Source organism: Scyliorhinus torazame, chromosome 9 (genome assembly GCF_047496885.1).
Source record: "Scyliorhinus torazame isolate Kashiwa2021f chromosome 9, sScyTor2.1, whole genome shotgun sequence".
NCBI classification, from domain to species: domain Eukaryota; kingdom Metazoa; phylum Chordata; class Chondrichthyes; order Carcharhiniformes; family Scyliorhinidae; genus Scyliorhinus; species Scyliorhinus torazame.
The window spans coordinates 271,970,613-271,986,103 of record NC_092715.1 but is presented as its reverse complement, the minus strand read 5'-3'; the positions used below and the strand labels follow the sequence as shown (position 1 = coordinate 271,986,103).

At 43.4% G+C, this 15,491-nt stretch overlaps 1 protein-coding gene across 8 annotated transcripts in view; it reads right to left on the bottom strand.

The window, feature by feature from the left end:
* The window catches only part of cntln (centlein, centrosomal protein), a 725,020-nt gene that overhangs the window by 188,312 nt on the left and 521,217 nt on the right, over positions 1–15,491 (bottom strand). For all 8 annotated transcript variants that reach the window (XM_072517511.1, XM_072517513.1, XM_072517506.1 and 5 more), the window contains exons 20-21: positions 13,132–13,335; positions 2,337–2,434 (exon numbers count right to left, since the gene is read on the bottom strand). In XM_072517511.1, the coding sequence (XP_072373612.1) occupies positions 2,337–2,434; positions 13,132–13,335 (302 nt within the window). The remainder of the gene's footprint in view (positions 1–2,336; positions 2,435–13,131; positions 13,336–15,491) is intronic.

Below are 15,491 nucleotides of genomic sequence, written 5' to 3'. Positions count from 1 at the left end.
TGGCTGTTTACTCTCCCAGGAGACAGTGTGTTGGCTGTTTACTCTCCCAGCAGAGTGTGTTGGCTGTTTACTCTCCCAGGAGACAGTGTGTTGGCTGTTTACTCTCCCAGCAGAGTGTGTTGGCTGTTTACTCTCCCAGGAGACAGTGTGTTGGCTGTTTACTCTCCCAGCAGACAGTGTGTTGGCTGTTTACTCTCCCAGGAGACAGTGCGTTGGCTGTTTACTCTCCCAGGAGACAGTGTGTTGGCTGTTTACTCTCCCAGGAGACAGTGTGTTGGCTGTTTACTCTCCCAGGAGACAGTGTGTTGGCTGTTTACTCTCCCAGGAGGCAGTGTGTTGGCTGTTTAAATCTCCCAGAAGACCTGTGGGCAAAGCCAGACTTGGAGAAGCAGTTGCTGTCACCTTCAGAGGCCATTACAAGAGCAAAAGAGTTGGATGGAAATTATTGGAATTCTATAGGTTTATAAAGCTATACGGACGATAGCTATAATGCTATAGGGGCAGCACGGTAGCATTGTGGATAGCGCAATTGCTTCACAGCTCCAGGGTCCCAGGTTTGATTCCGGCTTGGGTGACTGTCTGTGCGGAGTCTGCACGTTCTCCCCGTGTGTGCGTGGGTTTCCTCCGGGTGCTCCGGTTTCCTCCCACAGTCCAAAGATGTGCAGGTTAGGTGGATTGGCCGTGATAAATTGCCCTTAGTGTCCAAAATTGCCCTTAGTGTTGGGTGGGGTTACTGGGTTATGGGGATAGGGTGGAGGTGTGGGCTTGGGTAGGGTGCTCTTTCCAAGAGCCGGTGCAGACTCGATGGGCCAAGTGGCCTCCTTCTGCACTGTAAATTCTATGATGACTGTTGATAAGCAGAAAAGGAAGGATAGATCTGGGTGTCGTTTAAGATCTTTTGGAAATATTTTAAAATACTATTAACTGTGCGAAGCTATTCTCGTATTTAAGTGTTTATTAAAAAAATAAACATTTACTTTAACAAAACCATCACAATTGGCTAGACACGTCATTTCCTGATTCAGAAAACCTCCTCATAATATACAAATTGCAAAAACCGTTTCGGCAGCTGTTTAAAGTTTCCCTTTGGGATTTGGGCAGCTTGGCGTTTACCATCAGCCGTGTCTGAACAAAAGATGCAGACATTGTAAATAATGTGAAAAATTGGCTGACCCTCTGTGACACTCGGGGAAACAGGACATCCCATCTAGTTTCTACCACTTCCAGTAGTCTGCCCAGATCGGCATCGCCGAATCATCGGGCTGGTCGTCTTGGAGGCATGGCTGCGAGCTGAGAGGGGCTGGCTGGGCAGGACCGGTTTAAGTCCTGCTCTCCCTTCTTAGCGGGGGGGCTCCAATAACATTCAAAAAGCTCAACACAGGACAGAGCAGTCCGCTTGATCAGCACTTTATCCACCATCTTAAACATTCACTCCCTCCACCTACTACTGTGTAGCAGTATGTACCATATCCAGGATTCATTGCAACAATTCGCCAATAATTCTTCAGAAACACATCACAAACCCACGACCTCCCCCTTCTAGGAAGACAAGAGGAGCAAGTGAATGGGAACACCATCACCTCCAAGTTTCACACAGCATCTCATTTTGCATATTTGTCGCCATTCCTTCATTGTCACTGGGTCTAAATCTCAGAACTTCCTATGTGACAGGACTGTGCCTTCAGCAGTCAGCTACAACACCTCAAAGTTCAACTAGGGATGGACAATAAATGCTGGCCTTGCCAGCTGTACTAACATTTGTTTAATTTAAAATAGCGATAGAGATTTACCTCTTCTGTCCATTATCAACAAGCCTGTGTTACTTACCTGATCATGAAACTGAGGGTGTGACTGGTCTAATCGTTATTGCTATCTAAATTTTCATTTGTTCATTATAAACATTTAAAGAAAATAATAGGTCGATCGTAACACCTGTACTTCCAGACACAGCTTTATCTAACTTTATTGGAAACTAATTAAAATTAAATACTTACTTTTTTTAATACAAATTTAGAGTACCCAATTAATTTGTTCCAATTAAGGAGCAATTTAGCGCGGCCAATCCACCTAGCCTGCACATCTTTGGGTTGTGGGGGTGAAACCCACGCAAACACAGGGAGAATGTGCAAACTCCACACGGACAGTGACCCAGAGCTGGGATCGAACCTGGGACCTCGGTGCCGTGAGGCAGCAGTGCTAACCACTGCGCCACCGTGCTGCCCAAAATTAAATACTTACCTCCAGAAATAATTATTTTGTTGAAACAGAGCTATTTCATTTAGACAAGGGTACCACTAGGTTGCGCCAAACACAACAAACTACAAAGCCATTCCTACCTCTCCTGCAATTGCCGAATCTGTTCATCTTTTTCCTGGTGCTCAGCTTTCAGAGTTTTGATGGTAGTCAAATGCTTCGAAATCTCATTTGTTGCGTTCTGCAACAGGAAAACAAAATAATTAGCTGGGATAAGAAAACAAAAGTCTGCTCAAAAAAATAATCCTTGTGGTTTTTGATAGTACTCAAATTATTTCAATGATGATATGTTAGATCTAATAATTTGTAATATTCAACTAACGTTCATATAGCTCATGTCTGTGAACAATTTACTTTTTGGATGTAGATTCCAGTTACATTTATAACCATCTATAATTCTTGCACATATAGTCAGAGGATGTTTTAGATTATGTTCTCTGTCTTTTCCTTTTCTACTTGAGTATAACTAGAAAAGATGATGATTGCATAATCTATTTACTTATTTTTTCATTTAATCCAAGTACACCATAATTTTTTCACTAAAGGTAGATTTGATAGAGTGGTTTAAAATCATGATGGAATGAGAAAGCGGAGAGATTGAACAGATTGTTTCCAATGGCAGGGAGATCACGAACAAGGAGACACAGATTCAATGTGAGATATTTATGGCAGCGAGCAGGAAAAACATTTTTAGACAGAGTATGGAATGCACCAGCAGAGTTAGTGATTGAAGCAGTGACTAAGTCAACATTTAAAATACATTAGATTGGTGTTTGAAGAAAAGGGAATACAGGGGACAGAGCAGACAGGTGAAATACTGCTCACCTGGAGGATAAACACAAGCAGCGACTGGTTTTGCTGAACCGTCTATTTCTCTGTTGCAATTTCCAAACAATCATTACCTTGTCATTCATGAAACTATGACGGCAGAAATGAGGAGCAGGTTCCTCTGGAGGGTAAATATATTTAAGACATAGACGATGAATGAGAGTGACACAGAAAGGGAGAAAGAAAGGTGGAGATACAGAACTAAGAGACAATAGAAACAGAAAGAGTGAGAAACAGACAGGAAGAGACAAAGAAAATATGATCTGGGAGTTGCCACCCGCTCAGCTTCTGTGAATCAATATCCAAAATGCCCACATCACATGGCAATCAGGTAAAAACAGAACTGGGAAGTTATAGCATGCATGTGTGGGAGACAGATTAATCATGAGACTTGTAGATTCTACCATGTTTATGTGGAAATAGAATACCCAGGTTATGCTGTGAAAACCAGGCAGAAAATATACAAAGTGAAACAGAAAAAAAAGTGAAGCAGAGTAAATTTTTCAGCACTTTATACTGTTTAAATTCTGACGTGAATATTTGTACTTAATACTTTTCTATAGGGTGGCGCTTCTCCGTTCTCACTGAGGTGACTGATGTTTGCACTGGGATCTGAGAGAGGAGTTCCAGAGATGCTTTAATGCTAACATCAGGCAATGCGGCTAAAGTTAGTTCGCAACATCCAGACCATGGAAAATGAGGAGATGAAAGGAGAGAAAAAAAAGGGAACAGTACCGGCTAAAGATGCATTATCAGGATAAATGGGAGGAAAAGATGGAGAGGGAATGGGGGTATCCCAGGAATCAATGCTGGATAAAGCTGATTTAGCCTTGGGTGTAATCTGCTGATGATACAAGAGTAGGCGCTCCTCTCTTTGTCGAGAGGAGCATTGTAAAAGACTCGAACCAGGCAGCCAGGTTAGTGGAAGATGCAAACATCTGGAAAACAGGATTTGATGGATGGAATAATGCAGTTATACATTTTGGGGGAAACAAGGAATGGCAATGTACATTCAATGTAAAAGTGTTGAATGCTGTGGATGAAGGCACAGTAAGGATTCAAAGAGTTCTTGAAAATACGAGTGAAGTAGATTGTTAATGATTTTCTTCTGTTTTGGGAGAAGGTGGAGTGTGCGGGATATGTCAATTCTGGTGTGAACATCCTCTGTCGGTTTTGTGCCAGCAAACACGCTGGGGTCCCCGCACACCCCGTGTACTTCTTTATTCGTCACTCTGTACCATCAGGGAATGCCCAATATTCACCTGAGGCAGCAGAGGCGGAAGCTCTTCAGCCGCTTACCTCGGTTTACATAAGCTGTCCATGCCTCACTAATGTAAAGGAGGATGCAGAGAACATTGTATTTTCAGTTAATTGGCTGTTCGTTCACACTCTCAGTTTTCACAAGACAGCTTGGTGCTGATTTCATCATCAAGGGGTAGGCTACCAGCCACTGCTGATCCAAGTCATGTTGTTGCCAATCTGCACCGGAGTCGCCAATAATGTTGCCAATTAATAATGATGCTCTTTAGAGTCGCCAGGTATCAAATGATACCGCCACAAGGCTTTATCGGATATCGATCAAAGGACCTCACAGTTAGTCAGTTCAGGTTCAAAGATGGTTTATTTACACACAAGGATTACTTCGACATGCAACACAAAACACTACAAGTTAAACTACACCTGACAACTACAATAACCTATACTTAACTTCAGGGCAACCGGCTCTATGCAGATGGACAAGGCCTTTGTCCGGATCTTGTGTGATTGGGTGGAAGAAGTGGCTCTGTTTCTGCTGGGCTCATCCGTCTGGTAGCAATTGTTGGTCTTGAACTTGTCTGTCTGGTCGTTATGCTGCACTTGGGTTGGCACAGGCCGGATCCAAGAGAGACTGAGCACATGGCTGTGTCTCTTCTTATCCCTCCGGGATTTCGCACTCTTTGGGGTGGTCCTTAACTTGGATCCAATAATTCGGCAGGCTTCGATCACTGCCTTCGATTTTGGCCAATAAAGGGGCGGGTGCCTTGGTGGCTGGGTGTGTCCTGAACGGCCATTGACCTTGGCTGTTTGGGCTTTCTTAGCAAAGGGAGTGGCGTCGATTAGTCTGCGTCTGTATCGGTTACCTGAGTACAGTCCTTTTGTTCTGGGGAAATGGGCCATTAGAATGCAAATGAGCGGGGGTTTCGATCGTGTCTCGCTATCTGGGTTGCAAATACACACACAAGCTCTGAGATTGTTTGAGTCCTGGGTTGGCCATAATTCCCATGGTTCTTTGCAGATGGCCATCTGAGATGGCTGCAATGTAAAACTGTCAATGTTGATGGAAGATGGAGTCTCAATTCCGTGGCCCCTAATTCTGGTCTTCCGGACACTGATTGTCAGTCCAACTGTTTAGACACAGACTTTTACAGCAGGGAAATAGGCCATTCGGCCCATCACGTCTGCACCGACCATCAAGCACCTAACTATTCTAATCTCATTTACCAGCACTTGGTCCATAGCCTTGTCTGCTGCGGCATTTCAACTGCTTCTTAAAAGTTATGCCAGGCCCTGCCTCTTCCCCTCTTTCAGGCAGCGAGTTCCAGATTCCCAGCACCCTCTGGGTAAAAAGGTTTTTCCTCACATCCCCTCTAAACCTCTTCCCCATTACCTTAAATCTATGCCCCGTGGTTACTGATCCCTCCACTAAGGAGAAAAGTACCTCCCTATCCACCCTGTCTCTGTCCCTCATAATTTTATACACCTCAATCAGGTCCCCCCTTCACTGCTCCAGGGAAAACAACCCCAGCCTATACAGTCTCTCTTCATAGCTGAAACGCTCTGGCCCAGGCAACATCCTGGTGAATCTCCTCTGCACCCTCTCCAGGGCAATCAAATCCTTTCTGTAGTGTGGTGTTTAGAACTGCACACAGTACTCCCGCATGCGGCCTAACCAGCATTTTATGCAGCTCAAGAATAACCTCCCTACTCTTATAATCAATGCCTCGGTTAATAAAGGCCAGAATCCGTAGGTGGTCTGAATCACATTATCTATCTGTCCTGCTGTCTTCAGAGATGTGTGCACACCAAGGTCTCTTTGATCCTCTGCACTTCCTGCGGTCTGACCAATTATTGTATGTTCCCCTGGCCTTGTTAGTCCTCCCAAATTGCATCACTTCACACTTTGCACAGTTAAATTCCATTTGCCTCTCTTCTGCCCATCTAACCAGCCCGTCAATATCGTCCTATAATCTAAGGTCTCGCTCCTCACTACTTACCGCACCACCAATTCTTGTGTCATCTACAAAGTTGTCATACCTTCTATATTAACATTAATGTACACTACAAACAACAAGGGACCCCAAACCAATCCCTGCGGAACACCACTGGACACAGGCATCCAGTCACTAAAACAACCTTCAACCATCACCCTCTGCCTCCTGCTATTCAGCCAGTTTTGGATCCAGTTTTGCCAAATTGCCCTGGATCCCACGGGTTCTTATCTTCTTCATCAGCTTCCCATGTAGGACACTATCAAAAGTCTTACTAAAGTCCATGTAGGCTACATTAACCGCACAACCTTCATCTACACACTTCATCACCGTCTCAAAAAACGGATTCAAATTTGTAAGACATGATCTCCCTTTGACAAAACCACGCTGACTATCCTTGATTAATCCGCGCCTCTCTAAGTGAAGATTAATTCTGTCCCTCAGAATCTTTCCATGGCTACTCTTCGCTCTCCTACTTTCTGTAAGTAACCCCCTGTACTTTATATATTCTCCTAGGGCTTCCTCTGTTTTGAGCCCTCAGTATCTGCCATAAGTTTCCCTTTTTGTCCTTATCCAACTCTGGATATCCCTTGACATCCAGGGTTCTCTGGACTTATTGCTCCCCCTTCACTATCACGGGAACATATTAGCTCTGTACTCTCGCTATTTCATTTCTGAATGAATCCAACTGCTCTGGTGTAGATTTTCCGACAAGTATCTGCTCCCAGTTAACTTTGGAATGATCTCTCTTATTTTATTAAAATTGGCCACCCCCTAATTAATAACATTAATTTCCAGTCCACCTTTGTCCCTTTCCATAACTACCTTAAATTCTACTGAGTTATTGTTTCCAAATTACTCCCCCACTGAAACTTCATCCACTTGCCCGGCTTCATTCCCTAAAACTAGATCAGCACCGCCCCCTCTCTTGCAGTATTTTAAGAATTCCGCCCCTTCCATCTCCTTCACACTTTGACTATCCCAGTTAATATTGGGGAAGTTGAAATCATTGATTATTATTACCCGATTTTTCTCACAATTCTCAGAGATTTGCCTACATATCTGCATTTCTATCTCTCCCTGTCTGTTTGGGGGCCTAAAGCACACTCCCGGCAATGTGATCCCATATGGCTTCATTTGAGGAACCCGCTAAGTTATCATCCCTGCGTACTGCCGTGATATTCTCCCCAATCAATAATACAATTCCTCCTCCTCTTTTACCTCCCATCTATCAAGCCTGAAACCTCTATACACTGGGATGTTGGGCTGCCAGTCCAGCCCTTCTTTGAACCAAGTTTCTGTGATCCCTGGCCTGTTGCAGATGAACTTCAGTTTGGAATGCCAATACAGCATCATGGACTAGCACGGGGCGGCAGGGTGACACAGTGGTTAGCACTGCTGCTTCACAGTGCCAGGGACCCAAGTTCAATTCTGACCACGAGTGACTGTGTGGAGTTTTTTCGTTTTCCCCGTATCTGTGTGGATTTCCTCCGGGTGCTCCGGTTTCCTCCCACAGTCCAAAGATGTGCAGGTTAGGTGGCTGGGCCAAGATAAATTGCCCTTTAGGATTGCAGAAATAGGTGGGGTATTGAGCTTAGGTCAGGTGGTCTTTCGAAGGGTGGGTGCAGACTCAATGGGCAGAATAGCCTCCTTCGACACTGTAGGAATGCTATGATTCTATGACTCTGGCATGCAAGCAGACACTCTCAGTCAGTGCACAATAGCAACATGGAGAGCTTGTGCCAGGATGCCTGCTTTATCCCATTGCTGATCTTGAAAGCACCTGATGTTCCTCAATTGTAAATGGTGGTGGTCTCATGGGAGGAAGAAATTATGCCCAACAGGAGCTGAAGTCATCAATAAAGGTCATCAGCATTTTGAGTTCCATAAATAGGACTCGGAATACAAGAGTAAAGAAGCAATGATAACCCTGTACAAAGGCTACATACAGTTGAATTGCTGTGGGTAGTTCAGGGCACTCCTATCTTGGAGAATATTAAAGCCAGAGTGTGTAGTGTAGATTCACCTGGATGAAGTCAGTGATGTGAAATTAGTTAGAGGGAGAGACATTAGACTCTGGGATTATTCCCATTGAAGCCTAGAAGGTTAAGAGGGAATTTAATAGAGAGTTTTAAAATTATTAATGGTTTTGTTGGGAGAGACTGTTTGCTCAGTGACAAGGGTTTGTCACTGAGAGCTGCGAGAAAGGTTTTTATGCTGCAGCTGGAACGTAGAAAGCGATGTCAAAAGGTAGTGTTGTTTTATTCACAGGATGTGGGTATCCTTGGCAAGGCCAGACTCGATTGCCCGATCATTGAGAAGGTGGTGATGATTGTTAATTCCTTTTGAAGCCAGGAAGTTAAATTGGAAAGCAGACTTGATACTAGGTTTATTTACAGAATATAACAATGCATGTATCTGCCTTATGTTAATTAATAAGCTGCTTTGAGTGGCATACACACTCATTTCATATTCAACAAATACTGGAGTGGAATTTAAACCAAGATCTTACAGCTCACAAACAGGTGCCACCAATTGTGTCACTCGAGCATGCAAGTCTTTCTTTACATATGCTCAAGGTACATAACCAATGCCTTTCACCTGTGTATCCTTAACATTGACAATAAAATTATCATGAAATTAACAATGAGCTGCCTTCTTGTCAATTCAGTGACTTGCTCAGACATTTCAGGGCGCATTTAAGAGTCAACCACATTGCTGTGGGTCTGGATCACATTCAGGTCAGGCCAGATAGGAACATCAGTTTGGTTCCTGAAGTACAGTAGTGAACCAGATGGATTTTTATGACAATCGGGTAATTCCATGGGCACCATTACCCAATCATTGCTTTTTAATTCCAGATGTATTAATTTCATTAGTTTAAATCCCCAGCTGCTGTGTTGGGATTTTAACTCATGCCTCCTGATTACAAGTCCAGTAGCAGGAGCCGAGGCAAAAACCCACTGAACTTGTACGTGAAAACTGATTCAGATTTGAAATATCATGGGGTATTTGTCCAAATTAATGATGCAATATAAATATAATTTGGTTCTGTGAAATTGGAGGAAGATATGGGAAATCATGGGGCATCTGGATTTGCTTTAGATTTGTCAATCAAACAGCTGGATGGCCCATGGTGAATGTGTTGGGATGTTTCGAAGAAATCAGCCACAATTCTTTTGTTAGTTAGGACCATAAGAAATAGGAGCAGGAGGCCCGTCCGGCCTGTCAATATCATGGTTCATTTTGGGCTTCAACTCCACTTTCCCATGTGCTCCTCTTGTTCCTTGATTACTTCAGAGACCAAACCTCTGTCCATCCCAGCCTGGAACTCCCACAACACTCCGTGACAGAGAATTCCAAAGATTTACTACCCTTTGGGCACAAAGATTTCTCATCTCAGTCTCAAATGATTAGCCCCTTATCCTGAAACTGTGTACCCGTGTTCTAGATTTCCCCGCCTGGTGAAAGAATTACGCAGTATTAAACTGCTTCATAATCTCAAATCTTTCGATGAGCGTGCCTCTCATTCCTTTAAACTCCAGAGACTATAAACCCAGTTTACTCAGCCTCTTATCATAAGGCAACTCTCTCATCCCAGGAATCAACCCAATGATGCTCAGCTCAACCACCTTCAACACAAGTACATCCTTTCATAAATATGGAGACCAAAATTGTGCACAGTATTCCAGATGAGGTCTCAAAGTCCCCTATGATCACGGCAAAACAATTTTTATTCTTGCACTCCAATTCCCTTGCAATAAAAGACCATTTGCTTTCCTCATTGCTTGTTCTACCTTCACAGTACCTTGTCTTCCTTGTACAACACACCTACATTTCTCAAAACGATATTGATAAGTTTAATTGCTTAAAAAAAACACTTTTCTATAAAAGTGTATAACCTCAGACTTCCCCCATATTACACCCTATCTATCACCTTGCTGTCCACTCACTTAACTTGTCTATACCTCTTTGCAGCATCTTTGTGTCCTCCTCACAGCTTGCATTCCCACCTAGCTTTGTATCATGACAAACTTATATACATTAATCTCTGTCTCTTTGTTGAAATCACGAGAGGTACAAATAAGGCAGCACGGTAGCACAGTGGTTAGCACTGTGGCTTCACAGCGGCAGGGTCCTAGGTTCGATTCCCGGCTGTGTCACTGTCTGTGTGGAGTCTTCATGTTCTCCCTGTGTGGGTTTCCTCCGGGTGCTCCGGTTTCCTCCCACAAGTCCTGAAAGACGTGCTGTTAGGTAATTTGGACATCCTGAATTCTCCCTCTGAACAGGCGCCGGAATGTGGCGACTAGGGGCTTTTCACAGTAACTTCATTGTAAGCCTACTTGTGACAATAAAGATTATTTTTTAAAAATAGCTGAGGCCCCATCATTGATCCTTGCGGCTCTCCGTTAGTCTGAGCCTGCCAACTTTAAAATACCCCGTTTATCCCTATTCTCTGTCCATTAACCAATTCATGAAATATCACCCCCAACACCATGAATCCTTATCTTGTATATTAACTTTTTGTTTGACACCTTAACGAGTGCCTTTTGGAAATCCAAGTATACAACATCTACTGACTCCTCTTTATCTACCTTACTAGTTACATCCTCAAAAGACTTTAATAAATTTGACAAGCAGGATTTCCCTTTGGTAAAACCATGTTGACTTGCTTTTCTGAGTGCATTTTTAAGACTCCCTTAACAATAGATTCCAGCATATTTCCAATGACGATGTCAGGCTGGCTGGCCTGTAGTTCCCGGTTTTCTCTCTCTCCCTCCTTTCTTAAATAGCTCTGTTACATTTGCCAACTTCCAATCTGTTGGGATCATTCCAAAATCTAGCAAATTTTGGAAAACCATATTCACTATCTTGGCAGCTATCACCATTTGGGCCCTATATAAGCCACAAGGTCCTGGGGACTTGTTGAATTTTAGTCCCTCAAGCTTCTCCACCACTTTTGTTCTATTGATATTAATTACTTTAATTTTCTCACTCTTTCTAGCCCTTAGGTTACCTTTATTTCTGGTACGTGACTCACATCTTCTACTGTGAGGACACCCTCAAAATATTTGTTCAAGTCATTTCCCTTTCCTCATTCCTAGTGATAATTTCTCCTGACTCTGTTTCTAACGGACCAACATTTGCTTTGCTACTCTCTTCCTTTTTATATTGTGATAAGCGCTCTTACAATCTGTTTTTGTATTCATAGCCAGTTTACCCTCATATTCTATTTTTCCCCTTTTTAATCAACCTTTTGGTGGCCCTTTGCTGCTTTCTAAAATACTCCCAATCCTCAGAGCTATGACGATTCTTTGCAACATTATAAGCCTCTATGTTTAATCTAATATTGTTCTTAACCTCCTTCGTGAGGCTCAGAGGGATTTTCCGGTTGAGGTTGTTTTTGCTCAATGAAATTTATTTTGGTGAACATTTTGAATTTGTTTTTAAATGTTTCCCACAGGTTATTTAACGGCATATCTTTTAGTCTATTTATCTTTACAACCTTGTCAGCTCTCTCCTCAGACCTATGTAACTAATTCTGTTTAAGTTTAAGATTCTTGCCTGTAAGTAAGTTTGAAAATCAGTATTCTTTCCTCTTGCCTCAACTTTTGTCTTTGGAATTTTAAATCTCCCTTCATCTGAACCCTCCTCCAGCTCTGTTAGTTGTCCCCTGCTCTGACTAAACTTGCCAGTGCCGTCTTGCTCTGTCTCCTCCTATATCATTCTGACTATCATAGTCTGTATCGCAACCATTCACTTTTGCTTTGTCCTTTCTCTTGATATTTCCAAATACCAGTCTCCAACCCCTATTTAGTTTAAAACACTCTCTGCACCCCTTGTTACACAATTTGCCAGGACACTTGTCCCAGCATGGATCAAATTGGAACCAATGGAACAGCTCCCACTTTCCCCAGTACTGGTGCCAATGCCCCATGAATCAAGACCATTACTCCCACACTAATCTTTGAGACACGCATTTGTCTCTCTAAACCTATTTACCCTGTGTCAATTTGCTCGTGGCTCAGGTAATAAACCAGAAATTATTACCTTTGTGACTCTGCTTTTTAATTTAGCCCGAAGCTGCTCATTCCTCCTCAGCAGAACCTTCTTAGTTCTACCAACGTCATTGGTCCCCATGTGGATCACCATAACCAGATCTTTCCCGTCCCGTTCCAAATTTCTCTATTCCGCTCCAACCCAGAGGATATGTCCTTAACCCTGGCATCTGACCAGACAATACTGCATCTTAAAAAAATCTACCTTTCCAAACCTACTTGTTCTTTCCTGAAAGGTACCCTTCTGTCAGACAATACAGTCTTCGGGACTTTTGCTCTCAGCTGCAGAGAACTGTACCTATCTCCCCTATTATACTGTCCTCTACTACAACTACATTCCTTTTGATTTCTCCCATTTGAATGGCTCCTAGCACCATGGGTACCGTGATCAGTTTTCTCATCCTTCCTGCAGTCCTTGCTCTTAGCCACATTAGCTGCAAGAACCTTGAACCTGTTGCTGACAACTGCAGAGGCTGAGGTTCCCCTATTGCGACCACCTGCATCCCCATACCTGCCTCATTCAGTCACACTGCCCCATCCCTGAACATGGACCAAATCTGAAGGACCTAAGCTAAGAAGTGAGAAGTAGGAAATGAGCATTCCTGACTGTTGGTTATTTCCAATATCAAGTTTTAACATGGTAGAAATGCACTCAATAATTGTTCTGGTCCGTATAAATAAAACAGGAAACCTGTTGAAATGATCACAATGAATAAAATACATAGAACAGATGGTCCACTAACCTTCAATTTACTCTTCAGCTGTTTTAATTCTGTTTCCATCAGCTTATGAGGTGAAACTGGAACGTTGGACGCATGGATGGAAGCTGCAGATGAACTCTCATCTGCTGACTTTGTGACAAGAGCTTGTTGCTCTGCCATTTGATTCAACCTCTTGTCCAGCGCAGCGTTCTGGTGCTGCAACTCCATCAGGTCAAATGTCAGCTTCTGTTTTCAGGGGAAAATGTTGGGTCATCAAAAGCAAACAAATTTGTAAAATATATACACAAGTATATTTTAGATTTAATCAGGCAGTGTCAACTTTTTAACACCCAGTCCCGCCCTTCCTTGAGCCAAGTTTCCGTTATCGCCACAACATCACAATTCCAGTACACTCCGTGCCTGTAAATCACTAATCATATTTATTATACTCCTTGTTAGCATTGTTGCCTCATGGCGCCAAAGTCCCAGGTTCGATCCTGGCTCTGGGTCACTGTCCGTGTGGAGTTTGCACACTCTCCCCATGTTTGCGTGGGTATCACCCCCACAACCCAAAGATATCCCGGGTAGGTGGATTGGAGACACTAAATTGTCCCTTAATTGGAAAAAATGAATTGGGTACTCTAAATTTAAAAAATATTTACTACACTCAGCACATTCACAGGATAACTCTGGATTTTGTTACTTTCTCCCTTACTCTGACTGTTCCTATCAGTTTACTAATCCCGGAGCTAATGCATAGGTTTCCACCCCCTGAAAAGGCAAATTTAAAACCTCCCCAACAGCACCAGCAAATCCTCCTGCCAAGATGTAAGTCTCGGTCCTGTAAAGGTTAACCTGTCCAGCTTGTACAGATCCCAGAACTAGTCCCAATGCCTCAGAAATCTAATGCTCTCCCTCCAGCCCCAATTCTCCAGCCACATGCTCCATCCTCCTATTGAAATGGTCACTAGCTCGTGGCACTGGGAATAACGCTGAGATTACTGCTCTGTGGTTCTACTTTTTAATTTCCTTCCCAAGTCCTTAAAATCTGCTTTCAGGACCTCATCCTTCGTCCTACCTATGTCATTGGTATCCATATGGACCGAGACCGCTTCCTCGCCAGAAGGATGTCCTGCAGCTACTCTGTGACATCCTTGATCCTTGGCACCAGGGAGACAAAGTAGCATCCTGGAGTCACGTTTACAGCAGCAGAATTGCCTGTCTGATCCCCTGTCACTATTATCTCCCACTCTTCTCCCTCCCCTCCTGTGCAGCGATCCCAGCCATGGTGCCACAGACCTGGCTCTGGCCGTATTCCCTTGAGGAACCATCACCCTCGCCAGTGTCCAAGATGGAAAACCGATTAGCAAGCACTCAGGGGAACTCCTGCACTATTTGCTTAGATTTCTTATGCCTGCCTGGCAGTCACCATTCCCTGATAGAAATTAACCTTTCAATTGAATTTACCCTTAAAACTCCCTCACTCACCAAACTCCAACTTAAGCACTCTAATAATAATCTTTAGTGTCACAAGTAGGCTTACATTAACACTGCAATGAAGTTACTGTGAAAATCCCCTAGTTGCCACACTCCGGCGCCTCCGGGTACACAGAGGGAGAATTCAGAATGTCCAATTCACCTAACAAGCAACCCAAAGCAGCACTCCAGTGCAGACAAAAGCAGTACCGGAAACTGCAAAAAGGAAATCATATTCAACAATCTAAGTGTCCTTCCTGTGTATTTCCTTTGTTCCCATTTCTTTTCTTTTTATTATTTTGGTCGATGGACTCATAATCGGAATGTGCCCTTAAAGCAGAAGATTCAAAGTGTAAGCAGCCTGCTTTCCAGGACACTATGTTCCCAAGTTTTGTATCTTGAAAAGGAGAAGCCAGACTCTTCAGCACCGAGTGGACCTTAGGAACCAGCTTTGGAGGGACTCAGTTCGATTGATTAACTGGCAATTGGCGAGTTGACCAGGGACAGTGTTCTACCTGACAACGGTCAATGATTGGTTCCTGCGTGATGCTTTGAGAGAACGTAGCAGAAGTGTTTAGACTTTGGAAGTGAAAGGAACGCTGTCTCTCTCTCTCTCTCTGCTGCTTGCTCAAGAGAAAAGACTGCTCTATAGTTCTGAAAGCAGTGAGTGCCAGCACATCTTTTGTTGTAAACCCGAAACTAAGCTGAGGCTGCAGAGGGGGTAGACAACCTTGCCGGAGAAAACCATCTCAAGACTAGAAGGAAGAAGTACCAAAACGAGAGCCTGAATCTCAGAATGACAATGACAGTGCATCAAAGATCTTTATCCTTTCATTTTTATTAATATGTTTCTTACCCATTCCGCCATCCTTTCCCCTATTTGTTGCTTGTCTGTGTGTGTGTAGAGAATGGAGCTAATGAGAAAG